This window comes from Coregonus clupeaformis, chromosome 9 (assembly GCF_020615455.1).
Source record: "Coregonus clupeaformis isolate EN_2021a chromosome 9, ASM2061545v1, whole genome shotgun sequence".
NCBI lineage: Eukaryota > Metazoa > Chordata > Actinopteri > Salmoniformes > Salmonidae > Coregonus > Coregonus clupeaformis.
This window is the reverse complement of record NC_059200.1, coordinates 29,563,847-29,584,690: the sequence shown is the minus strand read 5'-3', so window position 1 is coordinate 29,584,690 and position 20,844 is coordinate 29,563,847. Positions and strand designations below refer to the sequence as shown.

Here is a 20,844-nt window from a genome sequence, read left to right as displayed (position 1 = left end):
AGAAGGAAGAAATGGGAGCTTTGTTTTGTCAATGTACTATTTTATTTGGGTGGATTTAGTTAAGTTTCCCAATTATGTATGGATTTTTCTTTTGTTACATGGAATATTGGCAAAAGCCATATCACTCGATCATGTCCTAGAGCATGAGAAGGGAGATATGGAGAACTAAAAGAAGGAAGAAATTTGAGTTTTGTTTGTTTTGGCAATGTACAATTTTTATTAGGGTGGAGTAAGTTAGTATCACTAAAGTATGTATTTATTTTTTATGTTATATATTTTGTGGTTTCAAACCGTCCAGTTGGTGGCGGCAATACAACTTTTGGATGTAGTCCGCCATAAAACCCACAGAAGAAGAACGTCATCATCACGTGGTATTGTTACGTCGACACGTTGTGTCGAATCGTAGTGTTGTGAAAACGGCATCGGAGTTCAGGTGTAAATCGTTGCATCACTACCAGATAGAGTTGCTAATGGTAAATATTAATGTCGAGTTTACATAAGGTTAGCCAACACACCACTTTAAATCAGTGCTCAGAAGCTTGATAGCCAGCTTACCTTAGCATCTCCAGTGTGCTAGTAGTGCTGCTAGAGAGCAGATATCGTTCAAGTTCCAGCAATGTCAATGTGGAAGGGACTGCACATGACAGCGCGTGCCGCTCATGGAATTCATGTTTCCTCGCGATTTATCCATAAACACACGCAACTCTGCACCATTTGGTCCCGAAACATCAGCACTGGTAGACCCGTGCAAAATGAGTTCTTCAAAGGTGAGATGATCAACTTTTTTCACTTTTGCCTTTGTGTCCTACCTAGCTAGCTAATTTACCAAAGTAGTTTCCATGACATTTCATATTCCTCTATAGAAATTGATGATAAACTACTATATGCATTTTGATTGTTGACATTTTGTGCCGTTTGCTGTAATAATATACTTTTTGTTGACATTGTGTTGAAATGACTCCCTTACATAATTTTAGTATGGTAACCTGTATTTGAAATTAGATCTGAAAGGGAAAAATAACTGTTGAAATTCGTCTTGTAGTTGGTGTGAATGCCATGTATTATCATCAAGTCCCTCTGCAGCCAGATATGAGAACTAAGTCACTTTAGTAGTTACAACCAGATAACTAGAATGACACATTCAGAGTGCCTTATAGTCCCGTGTAGCTCAGTTGGTAGAGCATGGCGTTTGCAACGCCAGGGTTGTGGGTTCGTTTCCCACGGGGGACCAGTATAAAAAATTAAATAAAAAATGTGTGCACTCACTAACTGTAAGTCGCTCTGGATAAGAGAGCCTGCTAAATGACTAAAATGTAAAATGTCCTAATAGAAATAACAATAACAATCTATTTCTCAACACAGATCTGGAGAACCAGTTCAAAGCGTTCAGGGAGAAAGCGGCGGACGCCATGCCTGGCAGTGACTGGACTCCGTTTGAGAAGAACCGCTCACTCCCCCCTGAGAGGGCGGACATCGTGATCGTAGGAGGTGGCGTGGTGGGCTGGTCCATTGCCTATTGGCTGAAGCAGAAAGAGATGATTCGGGACGGGGTGCGGGTGCTGGTGGTTGAGAAGGACCCCACTGTGAGTGGCCTAGGCTGTGTCACGTGACCTCACTCACGTCCTTACATTTTACATTTTAGTCATTTAGCAGACGCTCTTATCCAGAGCGACTTACAGTTAGTGAGTGCATACATTTTCATACTGGCGTCCTCTGAATACATTTGAACCTCAAGCTATGTCCCAATAATCTCTCCTGTCTCTGTGTGCACATGTTCACTTCCCTTCACTGATTTTAAAGGAAATGACTGGTATAAGAAATATGGTGGAAACTCCCAGTACCCATGCCTCTATCAATCCAATGCTTTTAGATTTGTGGGAAGTAGTAAACGAGTGCATATTATTGGGATGCACCTCAGGCTTGGGGCTGTCCTAATGGTCGCTGAAACTTTCCTTTCCATATCACCTTTCCTTGATGACCAAGTATAAACAAAGAGACTAGACTCTTAAGTCATCTTAGATCAGATGCTAGTCAAATCATTTGAGACTGCTACACCATCACAGAGTAGTGCACAGACTAAATCTATGTGCTAATCTGTATCTTCTATCTCCCTGTCTATCCAGTACTCCCAGGCCTCCACGGTGCTGTCTGCTGGGGGGATTCGACAGCAGTTCTCCCTGCCAGAGAACATCCACCTGTCCATGGCCTCTGCTGACTTCATGAGGAACATCAATGTAGGTCACTGACACTGTGACCACCAGCAAGTGTCAGCCATTAGGTCACTGTGACCACCAGCTAGTGTCAATCATTAAGTCACTGTGACCACCAGCTTGTGTCAGCTATTAGGTCACTGTGACCTCTAGCTAGTGTCAGTCATTAAGTCACTGTGACCACCAGCTAGTGTCAGGTTGTTTACTGTGACATCTAGCTAGTGTCAGGTTGTTTACTGTGACATCTAGCTAGTGTCAGGTTGTTTACTGTGACATCTAGCTAGTGTCAGGTTGTTTACTGTGACATCTAGCTAGTGTCAGGTTGTTTACTGTGACATCTAGCTTGTGTCAGGTTGTTTACTCATATAATACAGTACTCATATAATACAGTTGACCATTTCCATACACCACTTGAGTTGTCCACATGAGGCATTGGCAACCCTGTCAATATATGGCCAATCTGCAGTCAAAATGTACTATTTGTATCTATTATGGGATTCCCATTATCTGCTTCCTGAATACACAAAATTGTTTTTTGTTCTTCATAAAAGGTTTGGGTTTTAAGCATAAGGTTAGGGATAGTTTTAAAATAATTTTTAGGGAGATAGTGGTACTTCTGTCTTTGCAGCTTGGGACAATAGTGACAACTATCCATTTGTTTATGGCATTCTATAGCCCTGTTGATTAAGTGTTTTTTGATTGTTTGAGTGTAAAGTGATTGACAGTTTGTTGTGCCTTCTCAGGAACACTTGAGTGTACTGAATGAAGACCCCGTGGACCTGCAGTTCAACCACTCCGGATATCTCTTTCTGGCCAGTGAAAAAGTGGCTCATATCATGGAAGAAAACTACAGCACCCAGAGGTGAACACTTGTACCCTACACGCTACACTTACGCACCCTACACAAAAATATGCCATCATGCAAATATTTAAATGGACCCTGATGCCGTAATTTGACAATCGCTATTCATTTTAATTCAAAATCAGACATGCTGGAGCAAAAGTCTCTCTTCTTTCACCCACACAACTGAAGGAGAAATTTCCATGGATCAACACTGATGGAGTAGTGCTGGCTTCATATGGTGAGTACAGATCTTCTTTGTGACTTTGTTATTGTTATGAGTGACAGAAGACAATATAGTATTACCTGAAACGCTTAAGGGGGCATAATCTGGGTCCATGCAACAATAAGACAATGAATATTGTCTTCTTTAAAGCAAATGTAGCATATGCAGTCTTTGGTACATTGACTGAGATCTGAGATCCAATAAGCAATATGTTCAACATTTCTGAACAGTTGCAATATACACTCAGTGGCCAGTTTATTAGGTACTAGGTACACCCAACTACTGGGTCGAACCCCCCTTTGCCTCCAGAACAGCCGAAATTCTTCGGGGCATGGATTCTAGAAGGTGTCAGAAACGTTCAAACTTTGCTCAATTGGTATCAAGTGACCTATCTTGTGCCAGGAAAACATTCCCCACACCATTACACCACCGCCACCAGCCTGTACCGTTGACACCAGACAGGATGGGGCTCTGCCATCAGCATGACTCAACAGGAACCGGGATTCGTCGGCCCAGGCAATGTTTTTCCCACTCCTCAATTGTCCAGTGTTAGTGATCGCGTGCCCACTAGAGCCGCTTCTTCTTGTTTTTAGCTGATAGGAGTTTAACATTTTTACATTTTAGTCATTTAGCAGACGCTCTTATCCAGAGCGACTTACAGTTAGTGAGTGCATACATTCTTTTTTCATACTGGTCCCCCGTGGGAAACGAACCCACAACCCTGGCGTTGCAAACGCCATGCTCTACCAACTGAGCTACACGGCCGGCCTCCTGGGCTTTTAACCCGGTGTGGTTGTCTGCTGCTATAGCCCATCTGTGACAAGGACCGAGAAGTTGTGCGTTCCGAGATGTCATTCTGCACACCACTGTTTTACTGCGCTGTTATTTGCCTGTTAGCTTGCACAATTCTTGCATTCTCCTTCGACCTCTCTCATCAACGAGCTGTTTTCGCCGACAGAACTGCCGCTTACTGGATGTTTTTTGTTTGTCGCACCATTCTCGGGAAACCCTAGACACTGTCGTGCGTGAAAAGCCCAGGAGGCCGGCCGTTTCTGAGATACTGGAACCGGTGCGCCTGGCACCGACGATCATACCACGCTCAGGTCACTCGTTTTGCCCATTCTAACGTTCAATCGAACAGTAACTGAATGCCTCAATGTCTGCCTGCTTTATATAGCAAGCCACGGCCACGTGACTCACTGTCCTCACTGTCTGTAGGAGCGAACCATTTTCGTGAACGGGGTGGTGTACCTAATAAACTGGTCACTGAGTGTATAGCCAGTGTGTTGTACGCCCTGTCTTCGTCAATGTATCTCTAAATTCAGTACTGTTAGCCAGTTAAGCATGCTTTCAGTGCAGCAGTCCAGACACATGTCTGTCAAGTAATTCACTGATTAACCTTTTACACTCATACCCGTATACAGGTTGAAAATTGCAGATTGACACTGATAAGTGCCTAAATTTGAACGCAGTGGCTGTACAGTAACATGCTAAACATGAAGTCAGAGCTCAGGGTCTCTGCTTCACAGCTCTGTATGGGTTTTGACTGACAGCCATTCTGAACTTGAGCACCTCGCGCAACAAAAAGTTGCCCCCATGCAAATGTTTTGTCTGAGTGAGGAAATGCTATAAATTACGAGGACTCTGTATTTTGAAAGATGAGACGTTGAGGATTATATTAAATACTGCTTTGATGTCATACAAGCAAGCCAAACACTGAGTCCAAATGTGCACTTCACATTGCCATATCAAAGAACTAATTTACAGTGAGGGAAAAAAGTATTTGATCCCCTGCTGATTTTGTACGTTTGCCCACTGACAAAGACATGATCAGTCTATAATTTTAATGGTAGGTTTATTTGAACAGTGAGAGACAGAATAACAACAACAAAATCCAGAAAAACGCATGTCAAAAATGTTATAAATTGATTTGCATTTTAATGAGGGAAATAAGTATTTGACCCCTCTGCAAAACATGACTTAGTACTTGGTGGCAAAACCCTTGTTGGCAATCACAGAGGTCAGACGTTTCTTGTAGTTGGCCACCAGGTTGGATTTTGTCCCACTCCCTCCACAGATTTTCTATGGGATTAAGGTCTGGAGACTGGCTAGGCCACTCCAGGACCATAATGTGCTTCTTCTTGAGCCACTCCTTTGTTGCCTTGGCCGTGTGTTTTGGGTCATTGTCATGCTGGAATACCCATTTTCAATGCCCTGGCTGAGGGAAGGAGGTTCTCACCCAAGTTGACGGTACATGGCCCATCCATCGTCCCTTTGATGCGGTGAAGTTGTCCTGTCCCCTTAGCAGAAAAACACCCCCAAAGCATAATGTTTCCACCGCCATGTTTGACGGTAGGGATGGTGTTCTTGGGGTCATAGGCAGCATTCCTCCTCCTCCAAACACGGCGAGTTGAGTTGATGCCAAAGAGCTCCATTTTGGTCTCATCTGACCACAACACTTTCACCCAGTTCTCCTCTGAATCATTCAGATGTTCATTGGCAAACTTCAGACGGGCATGTATATGTGCTTTCTTGAGCAGGGGGACCTTGCGGGCGCTGCAGGATTTCAGTCCTTCACTGCGTAGTGTGTTACCAATTGTTTTCTTGGTGCCTATGGTCCCAGCTGCCTTGAGATCATTGACAAGATCCTCCCGTGTAGTTCTGGGCTGATTCCTCACCGTTCTCATGATCATTGCAACTCCGAGGTGAGATCTTGCATGGAGCCCCAGGCCGAGGGAGATTGACAGTTATTTTGTGTTTCTTCCATTTGCGAATAATCACACCAAGTGTTGTCACCTTCTCACCAAGCTGCTTGGCGATGGTCTTGTAGCCCATTCCAGCCTTGTGTAGGTCTACAATCTTGTCCCTGACATCCTTGGAGAGCTCTTTAGTCTTGGCCATGATGGAGAGTTTGGAATCTGATTTGATTGATTGCTCTGTGGACAGGTGTCTTTTATACAGGTAACAAGCTGAGATTAGGAGCACTCCCTTTAAGAGTGTGCTCCTAATCTCAGCTCGTTACCTGTATAAAAGACACCTGGGAGCCAGAAATCTTTCTGATTGAGAGGGGGTCAAATACTTATTTCCCTCATTAAAATGCAAATCTATTTATAACATTTTTGACATGCGTTATTCTGTCTCTCACTGTTCAAATAAACCTACCATTAAAATTATAGACTGATCATGTCTTTGTCAGTGGGCAAACGTACAAAATCAGCAGGGGATGAAATACTTTTTTCCCTCACTGTAAGATAGTGTCAACGTTTATGATCACTATGTTTGATATACAGTTACAAGATGACATGGCGTTATACCCTGGGTTGTCCTGAACATAATGAGCCTGTGTTGTATTGTGAAGAGAATTTGCTGCGGACCACACATCGGAATGCACTCATGACTCCTTTCTATGCGCACCAAAATTACTATCTGCTTTTCTGAATTGCCTTGTGAAAGCCTAACACGAAGATTGTATTTTATAATTTAGTTAGTCATGTTGGAAATAGAAGAAGCTTTCAAATGATGCCCAACTGAGCCAGATTGTGATTTATAATGGGCTGTTTTTGGATTGCGTAAAAAAATTAAAATAATAATTGTATAAAGGTGGGGATGCAGGGTTGTGTTCCAAACAAAACAACTACAAGTGTGCTTGCTCTAGTTCCTCAACGGCATAGCTAGTAGACACAAAAAAAAGACTCTACTTTGCAGCGAAAAGTACAGTAAATGTAAAATGCACATCATATCAAGTGTAATGTTTGGATTCAGTCTTGTGTCAACTGTTGTCCTCACCTTTAGTGTAATAATTTTCCCATAATCTCCTAACTGTTCCCTTTTAATTGCTAATATGGTTATGCATATGCTTTCCATATTTCTTCTGCAAGAAACATTTCAATGTAGCCCTATCCATATAGGCCAATTCCCATGAGTGTAAGGGGTTAGCTACTGGAACACTAGGGAGTATGTCTTGCATAACTTTTCCAGTAATGTTGATTGTTATCAGTGGAACAATATAATCCTGTTAGTGTTCTCACACACTGCTCGTGAAGAAAAGCAATCCATCAATAATTTGCAACCTGGCACAGACTCGCCCCATGATTTTGTTGGCTAGAACCAATGAAATGACTTCCTTTCTGGGTTAAGCATAAACTGGCTCTCTTCTCCGAAGTGATCTCTACTTTGACAATGTCACCTCCTCCCTTTGCCCTTTTTGCCCCCAGGGCTGGAGAACGAGGGCTGGTTTGACCCCTGGATGCTGTTGAACGCTTTCAGACGGAAGGCCATCTCCATGGGGGTCTACCAGTGCTTTGGAGAAGTCACAGGTTTGTGCTTGTGCCAATGTCACAGCATTGTGGAACAGACAAGCCATGTACACACTACTGAGCCAAGCTAAACCAATCTAACCGAGCTGTATATTGATGATTTTGGTGATGCTGTGTTTCAGGTTTTAGGTATACCACAAACACAATGACTACTGCAGAAGGAGACAAGGTGGATTTCAGGAGAATTAAGTATGCTAATGTAAGTATGACTCCTGATTTGTGCAAGGAAAATTTTCACTGAACATGAACTCCAATTCAGTTGCTGTGTTTACCTCGATCTCCTGTGTTTTAGAGGGCAAACTAATTTAGTGTGCAGACTCATTCCTGAGTCAAGATCAAAATATTTTAACACCCAGATCATCACTTGAGTTAATCAACGCAGGGTTGAGAGAAACAGTTGAGTAGGGCAAAACATTTTGCAACAGTAAACATCATCCCCCACGAATGATGCAGCAATGAGACCCCCCCCCCCTCTCTCTCTGGCAAGACGCATCATTCACCCAAGTTTCGCCAAAATCGCCAGTGCTGTCTGAGGTCGCATGTGACTAACGGACAGACGGAGACTGAACTACAGTCCCCTCCCCAATTTCATCATAGGGGACAACAATCTGTATTTTACAGTAATTTGGACATGTTCAAGTAATACCTCCCCATTTCAAAATGTTTGTCCCTACTGAACACGACCCAGCTCAAACAGTAGCTAGGATCTCTCCACCATTATGGTCCATTCCTAAGTACCTGTCCCTGGTGTCTTGAGTAGGTCCAGATGCCCAACAGTCTGGAGTACCAGCCTGTGGAGTGTGCCATCGTAGTGAACGCTGCAGGTGCCTACTCCAGTAAGGTGGCAGAGATGATGGGCATCGGGTTCGGCCCGAAAGACACCATCGCTGGCATCCCGCTACCCGTGGAGCCCAGGAAAAGGTACGTTGAATAGAGGAGCATGAATGGATGTAGTTGGAACACAAAGGCTCCCCACCCCCCGATGTACTGTATCATAACACTGATGATATCACAAATCACCGGCTACTTTGGGGGGAAAAAACTGTATCAGGCCTCTGTATATTATGTGTTTGTGGTACTGATATATCAGTGTATTTCTTGTGGGTCTTCGTCTAGGTTCATCTATGTGGTCCACTGTCCAAACGGGCCAGGGCTGGACACTCCCTTCCTCGTAGACTACTCTGGAGTGTACTTCAGACGAGAGGGGCTGGGAGGAAACTACATTGCTGGGATGTCACCAGAGGAGGTGAGGAAGAGGATTGCCCTATTCCTCTCTAACTATTACATTTTGAACCCTGAGTCAGCTGATGAGGTCGCTCTTCCAAAAATTATCTAGATTCTATATTAGGCTAACCTCAAATAATGGTTCAATAAACAGCATTCAGTAAGCTCAAAAATGGGAGAAAACGCTTTGAGACAGAACAACCAATTAGTTTTTGGTTGAGGGATTTCTCCTTTCTCCCATCTTTGCTCTACTGAACTCGCCCCAAAGGAGTCTGGGAAGTGGTGTTCATTATTTGCAACCCCTTCAGGAAGAGGAGCCAGAGACCAATAACCTGGAGGTGGACCACGAGTTCTTCCAGGAGAAGATCTGGCCCCATTTGGCCCACCGGGTCCCTGCCTTTGAGTGCCTCAAGGTAAATTGATGTACCATTGCAACCATAGAATTACATAGTAAAATGGGTCTTAATAGTTCCAACCTTCCTCGCCTCTGAAAACTGGGTTGTGTTCAGTAGGCACCAAATGTTAGAAACAGGGCGGTTCCATCCGTATGCTCTAATGAACGTTCCCTTTTCCGAGGGAAAGTCAGTACAGTTGATAAATCTATTGCTACTGTTTCTGCTTCTGTCCTTTGTGCTGCTTTCAAATTAGCTCCATATCTTTGCCGATAACTTCTGTCCCTCCTATTTTAACACCGTCTCTCTTCACTCCTTTCAGGTGACGAGCGCATGGGCCGGCTTCTATGACTACAACACATTTGACCAGAACGGCATTGTGGGCATGCACCCGCTGGTCAACAACATGTTCTTCGCCACAGGCTTCAGCGGGCACGGGCTGCAGCACTCGCCGGCAGTGGGGCGCGCCATGGCCGAACTCATCCTGGACGGGGGCTTCAAGACCCTGGACCTGAGCGCCCTCAGCTTCAAACGCATCATGACCAAGGAACCCATGTTAGAGCGGAACATTGTCTAAGAGGGAGAGGATGAGTTGGACATTTTGGCGAAGGGAGAAAAGAGGAATGCCTTGTCCCATTCTACAGTCTTGCGGTATATGGTCTCGAAATGTGAGTTTGCACAAGTTTCTGGTAAGGTGAATGGTGTCCTATTCATTTCTTCACTAAAGTGCATGAGGGAACGACCGCACAATTCACAAGCTCAATTCAGTGGTCTACCGGTGAGACCACATGGCAGCGGCCTCAGCCAAAGTGCTTTGTACTTAGAAACAGTCACCCATAGCTTGGGAGTGCTCAGAACTCTGACCGCAAGAATGGAAAAAATGGGATGAGGCAGAAACGCATCTCAGGAAGGAGTGAGGGACTTTGTGGGATGAGGAAGAGAAGAAAGGGGGTAGAAGAGAGCCCTGACAGCAAACATGGACTTCTGAAGTTGCCACTGAATTTAAGATGCCCAATATCTAACATACTGTACAGAATAATATATGGTACAGACATACAATGTGTTGTCGCAATTAGAAAGTCTTTGTTGGATATTGGAGTAAATTCCATTCCTCCAATGGTAAACCTGTATTGTATGGCTTGATTATGCATCTATAGATAAAACATTCAGGATATGTTTTGTATGAATAATATAGCTGGGGCGAACAGGAGCTAGGCCTACCCCTGGGATAACAGGAGCTAGGCCTACCCCTGGGCTAACAGGAGCTAGGCCTACCCCTGGGCGAACAGGAGCTAGGCCTACCCCTGGGCGAACAGGAGCTAGGCCTACTCCTGGGCGAACAGGAGCTAGGCCTACCCCTGGGCGAACAGGAGCTAGGCCTACCCCTGGGCGAACAGGAGCTAGGCCTACCCCTGGGCGAACAGGAGCTAGGCCTACCCCTGGACTTATGGTCAACGAAAATAGTGTATTTCACTGGATCCCAGTAACTGGAAATACTAGTTTGATGTACTTTCTGAGAGCACTACTCACCACTCTACCAATTGATGTCCAGTATTCCTGGCTAGTGACCGTCTTTAATAGTCCCCTGTAGCTCAGTTGGTAGAGCATGGCGCTTGCAACGCCAGGGTTGTGGGTTTGTTTCCCACTGGGGGCCAGTATGAAAATGTATGCACTCACTAACTGTAAGTCGAGCGTCTGCTAAATGACTTAAATGTGATTTTGTAATTGAAGCCATGGGTGTCTAAAGTAGTTAATTTGACTCTTGATCACATATGAAGCATTAACATTTATACAAATACATGTGATGCGGTAGACGTCAATAGATTGACCAAAACAATGGAAACGCCCCCCACGCCCCCCTGGGGGGTAGGTCCAGAGTCTCCTCATTGCCGCCCATCAAAATTATCCTACATTTAGGCTATTGTTTGTATTTCACACTGTTGGGGTAAGAATCTGAGCATAATCCTTGTATAGATGTCAACCCCAATCCATGTTCATGTTATCGTCACCAATCAACTGCATTACAGTTAAACGACGACTGACTACCACCCCTGATTTCTATATGCTAGTTATGCTACAACCTTATTCGAACGGGAGTTGGCATTTAGCAGACATTTTTGTAAACCTGAAAAGGACAACTTTTAAATATTATGCAGCGAGAACAATATATCCAAATCGGATTTTAGTAACCACCTTGTGGGCCTGTTCAGAACACAATCATGACGGATTTGACGAATATCCACTTAAGTTAGATCAGCTTTTTTTTTTTATGGGCGCCAGTGACTGCGTCCTTCTATCCACCACAGTCTGCGTTCCATCTCTTTACCGCATGTATGGTTGTTTTCTTCAGTGTGTTGATCTCCTGCTGCATGTGCATTGCTTATTTTACAGGCCAAATTTCACTGCAATAAATTCCCTTAATATTTGAAATGACTGCCTTGTTTGAATTATGTTTAGCCAAAGCGTTTTTATTTTCAGCACATACCTGAAAAAGCCCTCCAATTCCCATACATTGAAAGTCATAATGTAAAAAAAGTGACATTTAAACCCACACAAGCTCTAATAGGAGTAGATTCACACTTTTCTCCATAAAACAATATCATTAATTTTTATCATTTCTTCTTCTTTATCAGCATGTCCACAACAGATGGCGCTTTGCGTTTTCTACCTTCAAAAGCAAGAGAAAGAGTTAATCCATTCCTACTCTTTATATAAATTCAAACCATTGCAAATAGGGGTGTAACGTTTAAACGAATTTGGGATCGTCAACGTTTCGATTTATTTTTTACAAATAATGCTACAACAATGCTGTAAATATAAGATATGATATGCATCTTTTAAATTATTTGCCACTGATATAAAGCGCTCCGCACCTCATTGTCGTTAACCGTTGGAAAAATGGCAGAGAGTGAGACATGAAAGCAACAGCAGTGAAGTCCTGTATGGCAATACCTTAGTTAAATGAGAAGTTGATGAAATGCAAACTGCGAGGTGGAATTCAGCTACAGTAGTGCAATGCTGAAAGGGAGGCACCGTGAGACCCAACCCATTGCTGGCAGCAGTGGGATAAGGGACTGCGTGAGAAAATCATTGCAGCCATTGTCAATGGTAGAGGATGTCGGCTTCAATACCCTAATGGCATATCTAGGACCAGACTACAAGATGTCATGTCGAAAAACCGTGACAAACCAGATGGAGAAATTGTACAAGGATTGCTCTGCAAATGCAAAGCGTAAACTCTCAAACACCATACGTGGTGTTAATACATTGTTGGACGTCTATGAAGACGCTGCAACGAGCCATGTAGTCCCATGTACTAGGAACATGGAGCAGAGGCACACAGAGAACCTAAAACGGCATTTACACCATCGTTATGAGTGGGTAGGGGACAGCAGTAAGGTGAGTGCCATCTGGTAGGTAGCCAGGACTGCATTAGACGTAATGTTTTGTTTGTTTAAACGATAAATGGCAGTTTAAACACTAAGAAAATGTGTACATTTGTCACATACCTACTTGCAAACCATGAGCTTCAAATATTCATTCCATCAAGAAGGATATAGCAGCACATATTTATTACAGTCCCTGTCAAATGCCTACGATTAGTACTTTCACCAACAGTATCATAACTTGTCAGTACTAGCGATAAGTAGTGCTTTGTAAGGCATTCAGGGTGATATTCTGATTTAAGATCCACGTGCACAACTTGGACTTTCACATATCATTTATTGATATCAATGGGAGACTTGTGTGCAAGTTTGAGCATGCAGATCCAAAGTCAGAATAATGGCGCTCTGTGTTATCCTATTCTATGGTTAAGATTGGGGGAAGCTGATCCTATATCTGTACCTAGGGGAAACAAACCTTTCTCCTTGCCGGGTGACTCCTCGCTGGAATGTGGGGATCTCTTGGCGTAGGCCGCCTTCATCCTCTGGATGTTCTTCTTGCTGATTACCTCGTGCGCCACTATGGGCCGCGGGTAGTCCTTACCCACGATGCACCCTGCTGCCTCCTGGACGCTGCGTGGAGCCTTCCACGGCTCATAGATGTACTGTGCTGGGTACTTCTTCAAGAGGGGCAGGTAATTCCTTCAATACACAGGTTCATGATTGGTTGCGGTTAACAACCATAGAATTAGGATTACAACAGAATTAGGTCAGGGAGTTGGTCAACCATGGTTTGCCAGTGATGTGATAAGATATTGTGTAAACCAATGAATGTGAAGAATATATCTGCACTGTATGTGTGTTGGCTAGCTAGCCAGACAGTCTTAGAGGAATGATTCCATCATATTTTCTAATGAACTGCCAATATGCCAACATTCCATTCAAACAGTACACTCAATCCACAGCCATACACTGGCTCAAATCAGTTGATAATAGGACTTGGACAAGTTGTAAATGCAACAAGTACTGATACTGTATCATAAATCGCACTCACAGCTTTCCAAGAGAACAAAATCTGAGACGTTTATAGTCTGTTTACATATATTTTAGGGTTAGGGTTGGTATAAATGGGTATAAAACCTGTATAAACTGTATTTATAATTATATGACAATATTTTAGGTTGACTATAATTCCATTTCACATTTTCTGATCCATCACATGCCTTACTTTTATTTTTCTGCATAGGTAAAAGCAGGAAATGCGTCACCTATGCCTCTACTGCCATTAATTCCAATTAGACTGGTTTACGACATAGATCTTACTAGAGGGGCTATGTTAACAACAGTTGGTGGTACGCACCACGACAGTTTAGGATTCAGATCATGGTATTACAAGGTAATAAATCTAACATTCTGGCTTTGGTAAGGGTTAATGTTCTTACTTGATGTAGTCTCCGTTTTTGTCTGTTTTCTTGCCAAAGGCGATGGGCGAGTAGACCCTGAAGAACTGGTGAAAGAAAGTACTAGCAGAGAGCCACTGCCAGTTCCCAGCATTCAGGGACCAGTCTCCATCCAATAACAGTTCCTCAAATACCTGTGGGAGGAGCAAACAGGGTCCAATGAGAAACAACTCAATAATACAGTGGTCAGAACTTGAAGTCCATCTAAATATTCTGAAATAGTGTCAATACCTTGTCTCAGGCCTATTGATTCCAACGTTTTCAGATCAATGCATTCAAAAAAGGGGATGAGAGGAAAGGACCCTACTTTCAAGTATTGAGATGCTCCTCTAATCTCGGCATTTAGCCTCATTTAGCCAGACATTACCATTTTGATTTGGTTATTGTGCTTTCCTTACAGACTTATGAGGAAAGGTTGAGCATGGATAGGGGTTGAGCATGGATAGGGTTTGCGCCTCAAATGGCACCCTATACCCTACCTAGTGCACTACTATTGACCAGGGACCTGGTCAAAAGTAGTGCACTATTTACATTTTAGTCATTTAGCAGACACTCTTATACAGAGCGATTTACAGGAGCAATTAGGGTTAAGTGCCTTGCTCAAGGGCACATCAACAGATTTTTCACCTAGTCAGCTCGGGGATTCAAACCAGCGACCATTCGGTTACTGGCCCAATGCTCTTAACCGCTAGGCCAGGGAATAGGAGACTTATTAAATGACAGCAATAATAGGGGACTCAGTAACGGCAAGGTATGGTAGTCCATACCTTCTGGCCCTCCTCCCAGCTGATCCACAGGTCTCCTCTGGTCAGGAAGCAGGCCACGGCGTGCCGGGCCAGGTGGTGGATCCAGCCCTCCTGCCTCAGCTGGGTCATGATGGCATCGATGAAGGGGAAACCAGTCCTGGCCTGCAGAGCAACACAATCACATTGTGAGTGGATTGATAAACAACAATGTCATGCTTTACTATAGCATCAGATTAAGTGAAATTCTACTCTTCAGAGGTTTATGGTCCGGTTTTCCAGACACAGATTGAGCCTAGTCCCCTGGACTAAAAAGCATGCTCATTGGAAAATCTCCATTAATTGCTTTTTAGTCCAGGAGTAGACTTAATCTCTGACTGGAAAACTGTCACTATGTGTTAGGGGCTCTACAGGCCTACCTCTGCCCATGCAGCCAGATACTCAGGGTTGCTGTCCCAGTCCACCTGTGTACACACAGGGTTTCCCTCCATCTTGTCAAAGTTGGGGATGCCCAGGCCGGCTGTGTAGAAGAACTCTCTCCACAGTAGCTGGCCATGCAGCGAGACGGGAGGCTGGGAGTGCTTCTTCTACAAATCCCACACAGGTAGGAAGACGTCAGACATTATTTAAAATGTTCCACAATAAGACTTCCCATTCTTGTGCATGACCAAACTCTGCAAAAAAACGATTACCTATCAATGGAAGTTGATTCATAGGCTTGAGAAGAGACTCACCCCTTGGTAGACGTCGGTCAGTCTCCACCAGAAGGTGCGTGCCGACAGGCAGCCAAATGTCATATAAGGGCTGAGGACGGTGGTGCTGGGGCTCAGGGAGTTGGGGGACGTCTGGGGTTTCTCAAAGCCACACACCCATTCCTGGGTGACACCAAATGACGACACAATAAATTGAACACAAGGAATTGAATTTTCAACCAACTTTCCCATTGACATCAATTAATGATTTACATGAAAGTCTGGGATAAGTGTGTGAACCTTAAGTCTAAATACCGACCAATGTGTTTGAAGGAAAATTGGTTTTTCATCTTCCACTCTTGCCATTGCCCATGTACCAGTAATAAAGATGGCTGCCAAAATACATGAGTACCTTTCTCTCCATGTGTTGGTCCAGTCTCCGCAGAGCCTCTTGCTCTCCACCAGGGAACAGCTCCTCAGGATCCTGATCCAACTTCTCTAACATGGGGATGCCATAGTTCTCCTCATGTTTCTCTGAGCACCGAGTCGTTACATCTAGTTGAATGTGAGGAAGAAAGGCAGAAAAGTTAACCCTTGTGGGAATTGGCCTATATGGATAGGGCTAAATTGAAATGTTGATTTTTATGTGCATTTTACATTTAATGTACTTTGCCACATTTGTTAATAACAAAATCTGAAATACTCTGAATACATTCAGTAACATGATAAGAATATTCCTTGAAAATGCGGGGTAGGTGCAACATAAGAAAAAATAAATTACACGGGTTTGAGCGAGAGGACGAACTGGTATCTCCAAGTGGCCACACATCTCCAAAGTGTTAACAGTTCCTAAGTCATTTCAATGCACTTTTATGACTCAAAGAAAAGTCTTCAACTATAAGTTTTTTGTTGTTTTTTTTGCTGTCCTAGCTGTGCCGTTGAGGAACTAGAGCAAGAACACTTGTAGTTAACACAACCCTGCATCCCCGCCATCACACAATTACTGTTGTTTAGGCAATCCAAAAACAGCCTATTATAAATCGATATCTGGGTCAGGTGGGCATCATTTGAAAGTGTGTTCTAATGCCATCATGACTAGCTAAGTTATAAAATACGATCTTACAGTGTTAGGCTTTCACAAGGCAATTCAGAGAAACTGATCATAATTTTGGTGCGCATTGAAAAGCGTCGAGTGCATTTAGGTGCATGTTCTTCAGCAGATTTTCTTCACAATAGACAAACATAGGCTCATTCTGTTCAGAACAACCCAGGGTATAACGCCATGTCATCTTGTAACTGTACATCAAACATAATGATCATAAACGTTGACACTGTATATGACATGAGTTTTATGATATGGAAATGTGAAGTGCACATTTGGACTTAGTTGTATGACATCAAGGCGGTACTTAATATAATAATCAACGTCATCTTTCAAAATACATAGAGTCCTCTTAAAATTACAGCATTTCCCTCACTCAGACAACCAAAAATGTGCAAACTTTTCCCAATTAGCGGGAGGGATGGGGGCAACTTCTTGTCACTTATCAGTGCCCAAAACTGCCATTTTCAACCCTTATCCACTCTTCCTCACAAAGTTAAAAGCGTTTGATTGGTTTCGGCCTAAGCATTGGCTAGAGGAAGTTTCCACCATATTTTTTACCCATTTTAAATCTGTGAAGTGAACAAGTGCACACTTAGGTCATAAAGGCAGAGAATCAGGACACAGTAAATATATTCACATGGGAGAAGCATTCCAAAAGACTGTCGGTCTTACCCTTCATGTCCTCACTGGTTGGAGCAGGGATAGGCCTTTTGGGAGGACCGATACTATTGACAAGGGTCTGCAGACGATTGTAGGTCAGAGGAGCCTTCCCGTTGTTCTCTTCAATTATCCTACAAGAATGACAGAGCAGGGACACAGATCATTAGTGCTGCATCCAAGATAGTCTTGCAACTTGAGTGATGGTGTTCATGTTATGTTTTTATTTTATTTAACCTTTATTTAACCAGGTAAGCTAGTTGAGAACAAGTTCTCATTTACAACTGCGACCTGGCCAAGATAAAGCAAAGCCGTGCGATAAAAACAACAACACAGAGTTACACATGGGATAAAACAAAACATACAGTCAATTACACAATAGAACATATATATACAGTGTGTGCAAATGTAGTAAGTTATGGAGTTAATGCAATAAATAGGCCATAGTGCAAAATAATTTCAATTTAGTATTAACACTGGAGTGATAGATGTGCAGAAGAAGATGTGCAAATAGAGATACTGGGGTGCAAATGAGCAAAATAAATAACAATATGGGGATCGGGTAGTTGGGTGGGCTAATTTCAGAATGGCTGTGTACAGGTGCAGTGATCGGTAAGCTGCTCTGACAACTGATGCTTAAAGTTAGTGAGGGGGATAAGAGTCTCCAGCTTCAGAATTTTTGCAGTTCGTTCCAGTCATTAGCAGCAGAGAACTGGAAGGAATGGCGGCCAAAGGAGGTGTTGGCTTTGGGGATGACCAGTGAGATATACCTGCTGGAGCGCATACTACGGGTAAAATAATATACATGTTATTTTTCAATTAAGACAGTTTCTTTCTAAAATGTCTGTCTCCATAGAATTTAATTGGATTCTTATTGTGTTACATCAATTTCTAAAGGTAGCAATAAGCTTTCTCTGCACAGAGTATTCACTCGTTAAGGATCGCTCACCTGTCTATGTTGTAGAGGGTGTGGGAGACTTTGTAGATGATTTCTACTCCGTGCTCTTCGGCTAACCGGACCACCTCCTTGTCCCGGCGGAGGCTGAAGGGCTCTGTGTCATACTCATACGTCAACCTCGTCACCTTCCACTTCTGGAACAGCTTAGGAAAGACCTCCTCTGGCTTACCTCTCACCACAAACAGCCTGGAGAGTGGAGACCCCACCAACACTTTTTAGTTCTCACAGTCAACTTTTTGAGAAGCACACACAACAATAGAATACCAGTAGGCATCAATCTGGGATCGCCACACAACAAACGGCCAAGAAGAGACACCATATCTAATTTCTCTATCCACCCCTTACATTAACTAATCAACATAATACATGCATCTTTATTGATCCATTACCAAAAAAAAAACATTGTTTGTTTTGCTTTCCCAGTACCCAGTCCCACCAACACAACATACTCAGTAAGCAACTGAAATAGCATTGGATATCATGCTTTAGAGTTGTCCTTTTATTCCTACCTAGAATTGAGCTTCCTCAGGCTGCAATCCAAGTCTTTAAGGGCTCTTATGAGGAACCTCCATCGGTTGATGCCAATGTTGACGTTGTTGGGGACATAGGGGTCCAGGACAAACACAGGGTAGATCTCCTTGCAGTCCCGCAATGCAGCCACCAGTGCTGGATTGTCGTGCAGTCGGAGCCCCTTGCGGAACCAGTGAATGCAGGTATGAGCCATGCCGGTTTGGTTACCTACCTGTAATAATGAACGAATTAAGGAGGCAAAGGTATTTTGACTAACTTACTGTACATGATGTTATGATAACCAGTCTGTGCATTATTAGTCCTTTGCCAACAGTGGTGTAAAGTACTTGTGTAAAAATACTTGAAAGTACTACTTAAGTAGTTTTTGGGGGTATCTGTACTTTACCATTTATATTTTTGACTACTTTTACTTCATTACATTCCTAAAGAAAATTTTGCTTTTTAGTCCATACATTTTCCCTGACACCCAAAAGTACTCGTTACATTTTGAATGCTTAGCAGGACAGGAAAATGGTCTAATTCACATACTTATCAAGAGAACATCCCTGGTCATCCCTACTGCCTCTGATCTGGCGAACTCACTAAACACATGCTTTGTTTGTAAATTATATCTGAGTGTTGGAGCATGCCCCTGGCTATCCCTAAAAAAATTCAATGATGCAGTCTGGTTTGCTTAATCTAAGGAATTTGAAATAATTTATACTTCTATTTTTGATACTTAAGTATATTTTAGCAATTACATTTACTTTTGATACTTAAGTATATTTTAAAACAAATACTTTTACTCAAGTAGGATTTTACTGGGTGACTTTCACTTTTAATTGTGTCATTTTCTATTTTCTTACGTCTGGAGGGGACCTTTATTGCACTGTGGGATGTACACTTGCCCTGCAGGATTGTTAGTTCAAGCTCCACTCCAGTGGTTCCCTCTCAGTCCTTACATTGCTGTAAAAAGTAGGCCTAAAGTGTGCCTCTGGTTGCATTGAGGTTTGAACATGGGTCACTTTTAAAGTGAGGGGGAGTAGTGTAGCCTAGCGGGACATTTATGGAAGTTGGTTGCCCTCTAATTCTGTTACTTTCAATATCTTGATGGGATGTAATGGACTTCAAAGGTACACTGTGTCCAGCATAGGTTACCTATCTGGCCTTTAAAATATTTTAACAAAAGTAGCCTACTTCCTATTTCATAATAAATGTCTCTGTATGAGTTCAATTACGCCTACATAGTTTCATACGAGTTAACGTTGTAAACGAATTGAGTTACAATGAATGCGTTTTAACGTTTCAAATTTCTCATGTAAACAAATGGCACAACAGTCCGTTTACAAAGAACTACTTTGTGCCTTTGAAACTAGTTTTCAAAACTAGACTTACCTTCACAAGGTCTTGCCTGCACTGGTAGAAAATATTGACAATTTGTTTTGTAATCAATCGTAAAGAGAGTTACAAAACCCCTGTACAACACGTGTTACATGTGAGCAGCCAATCAGAGGAAGCCTAAAAAATGCGTGCTGATTCTGGCCAATAAGATCGTTGAGACAGTCCACGTCGTGTGGTGCACTGCCAAGCTGTGTAGTTGCTACTTCTCCATTAGATGGCGCCGTTGCAGCTGTATAGCAGCGAGCCACTGCACTACAAGTTTGGAACGAGTGCACACTTCTGGAGAAGGGTAGAAAATCGGAAGCAGACCTTATAAATGGACTCAGTGATAAGGCCCTAACTCAAGTGTCTACTGCTAAACATCCCATAGTCCCTAAAGAGCCATCCTCTGTCTAGTTCTGGGACTGTCCATGCATAACTGCCAGGGCCGGCCCGCTCATTAAGTAGGGTTTCCACCACTTCCGAATTCGCCAGACGAAATACCGCCCCCATTCAATTTCAACCGGAGCACGCGGAGCAATGCGCAGGGGATTGTGGGAAGGTGAGCGATGCGAACTGAACACAGCCCAAGTAAATAATTATTTTCGAAGAAAGTCATCTGCTAAGACCAGAAATGGTAAAGATGGCAGAAGTGGATGCTGAATTCGAATCAAGCAGCACATCCAGCAAAGTTGGTGAAGATGAATGTCCTGAATGGACAACAGTAGTGCAGTGGCATGTATTCAT

General features: G+C 43.1%; 2 protein-coding genes across 3 annotated transcripts; one reads left to right on the top strand and one right to left on the bottom strand.

The window, feature by feature from the left end:
- Window positions 1–389: 389 nt before the first annotated feature.
- On the top strand, window positions 390–11,639 carry foxred1 (FAD-dependent oxidoreductase domain containing 1). Its single transcript, XM_041886136.2, has 11 exons — window positions 390–767; window positions 1,363–1,583; window positions 2,124–2,234; window positions 2,954–3,072; window positions 3,198–3,292; window positions 7,492–7,593; window positions 7,716–7,792; window positions 8,354–8,514; window positions 8,710–8,839; window positions 9,126–9,230; window positions 9,532–11,639. The coding sequence occupies exons 1-11, from the start codon at window positions 617–619 to the stop codon at window positions 9,784–9,786; spliced, it is 1,527 nt and encodes a 508-aa protein (XP_041742070.2). The 5' UTR covers window positions 390–616; the 3' UTR covers window positions 9,787–11,639.
- Window positions 11,640–11,656: 17 nt separating this feature from the next.
- cry5 (cryptochrome circadian regulator 5) lies at window positions 11,657–20,592 on the bottom strand. Of its 2 annotated transcripts, none has more exons than XM_041886109.2 (11): window positions 20,113–20,592; window positions 18,717–18,949; window positions 18,199–18,393; window positions 17,265–17,383; window positions 15,900–16,042; window positions 15,530–15,670; window positions 15,215–15,382; window positions 14,820–14,960; window positions 14,035–14,186; window positions 13,071–13,294; window positions 11,657–11,873 (listed from the first exon to the last, which is right to left on the bottom strand). In XM_041886109.2, exons 2-11 carry the CDS (start codon window positions 18,929–18,931, stop codon window positions 11,839–11,841), a joined length of 1,533 nt encoding a protein of 510 aa, XP_041742043.1. In that variant the 5' UTR covers window positions 18,932–18,949; window positions 20,113–20,592; the 3' UTR covers window positions 11,657–11,838. The 2 variants fall into 2 exon arrangements, with proteins under 2 accessions (XP_041742043.1, XP_041742042.1); XM_041886108.2 differs by having other exon boundaries at window positions 11,657–11,877; window positions 20,113–20,590.
- Between the last annotated feature and the right edge of the window lie 252 nt (window positions 20,593–20,844).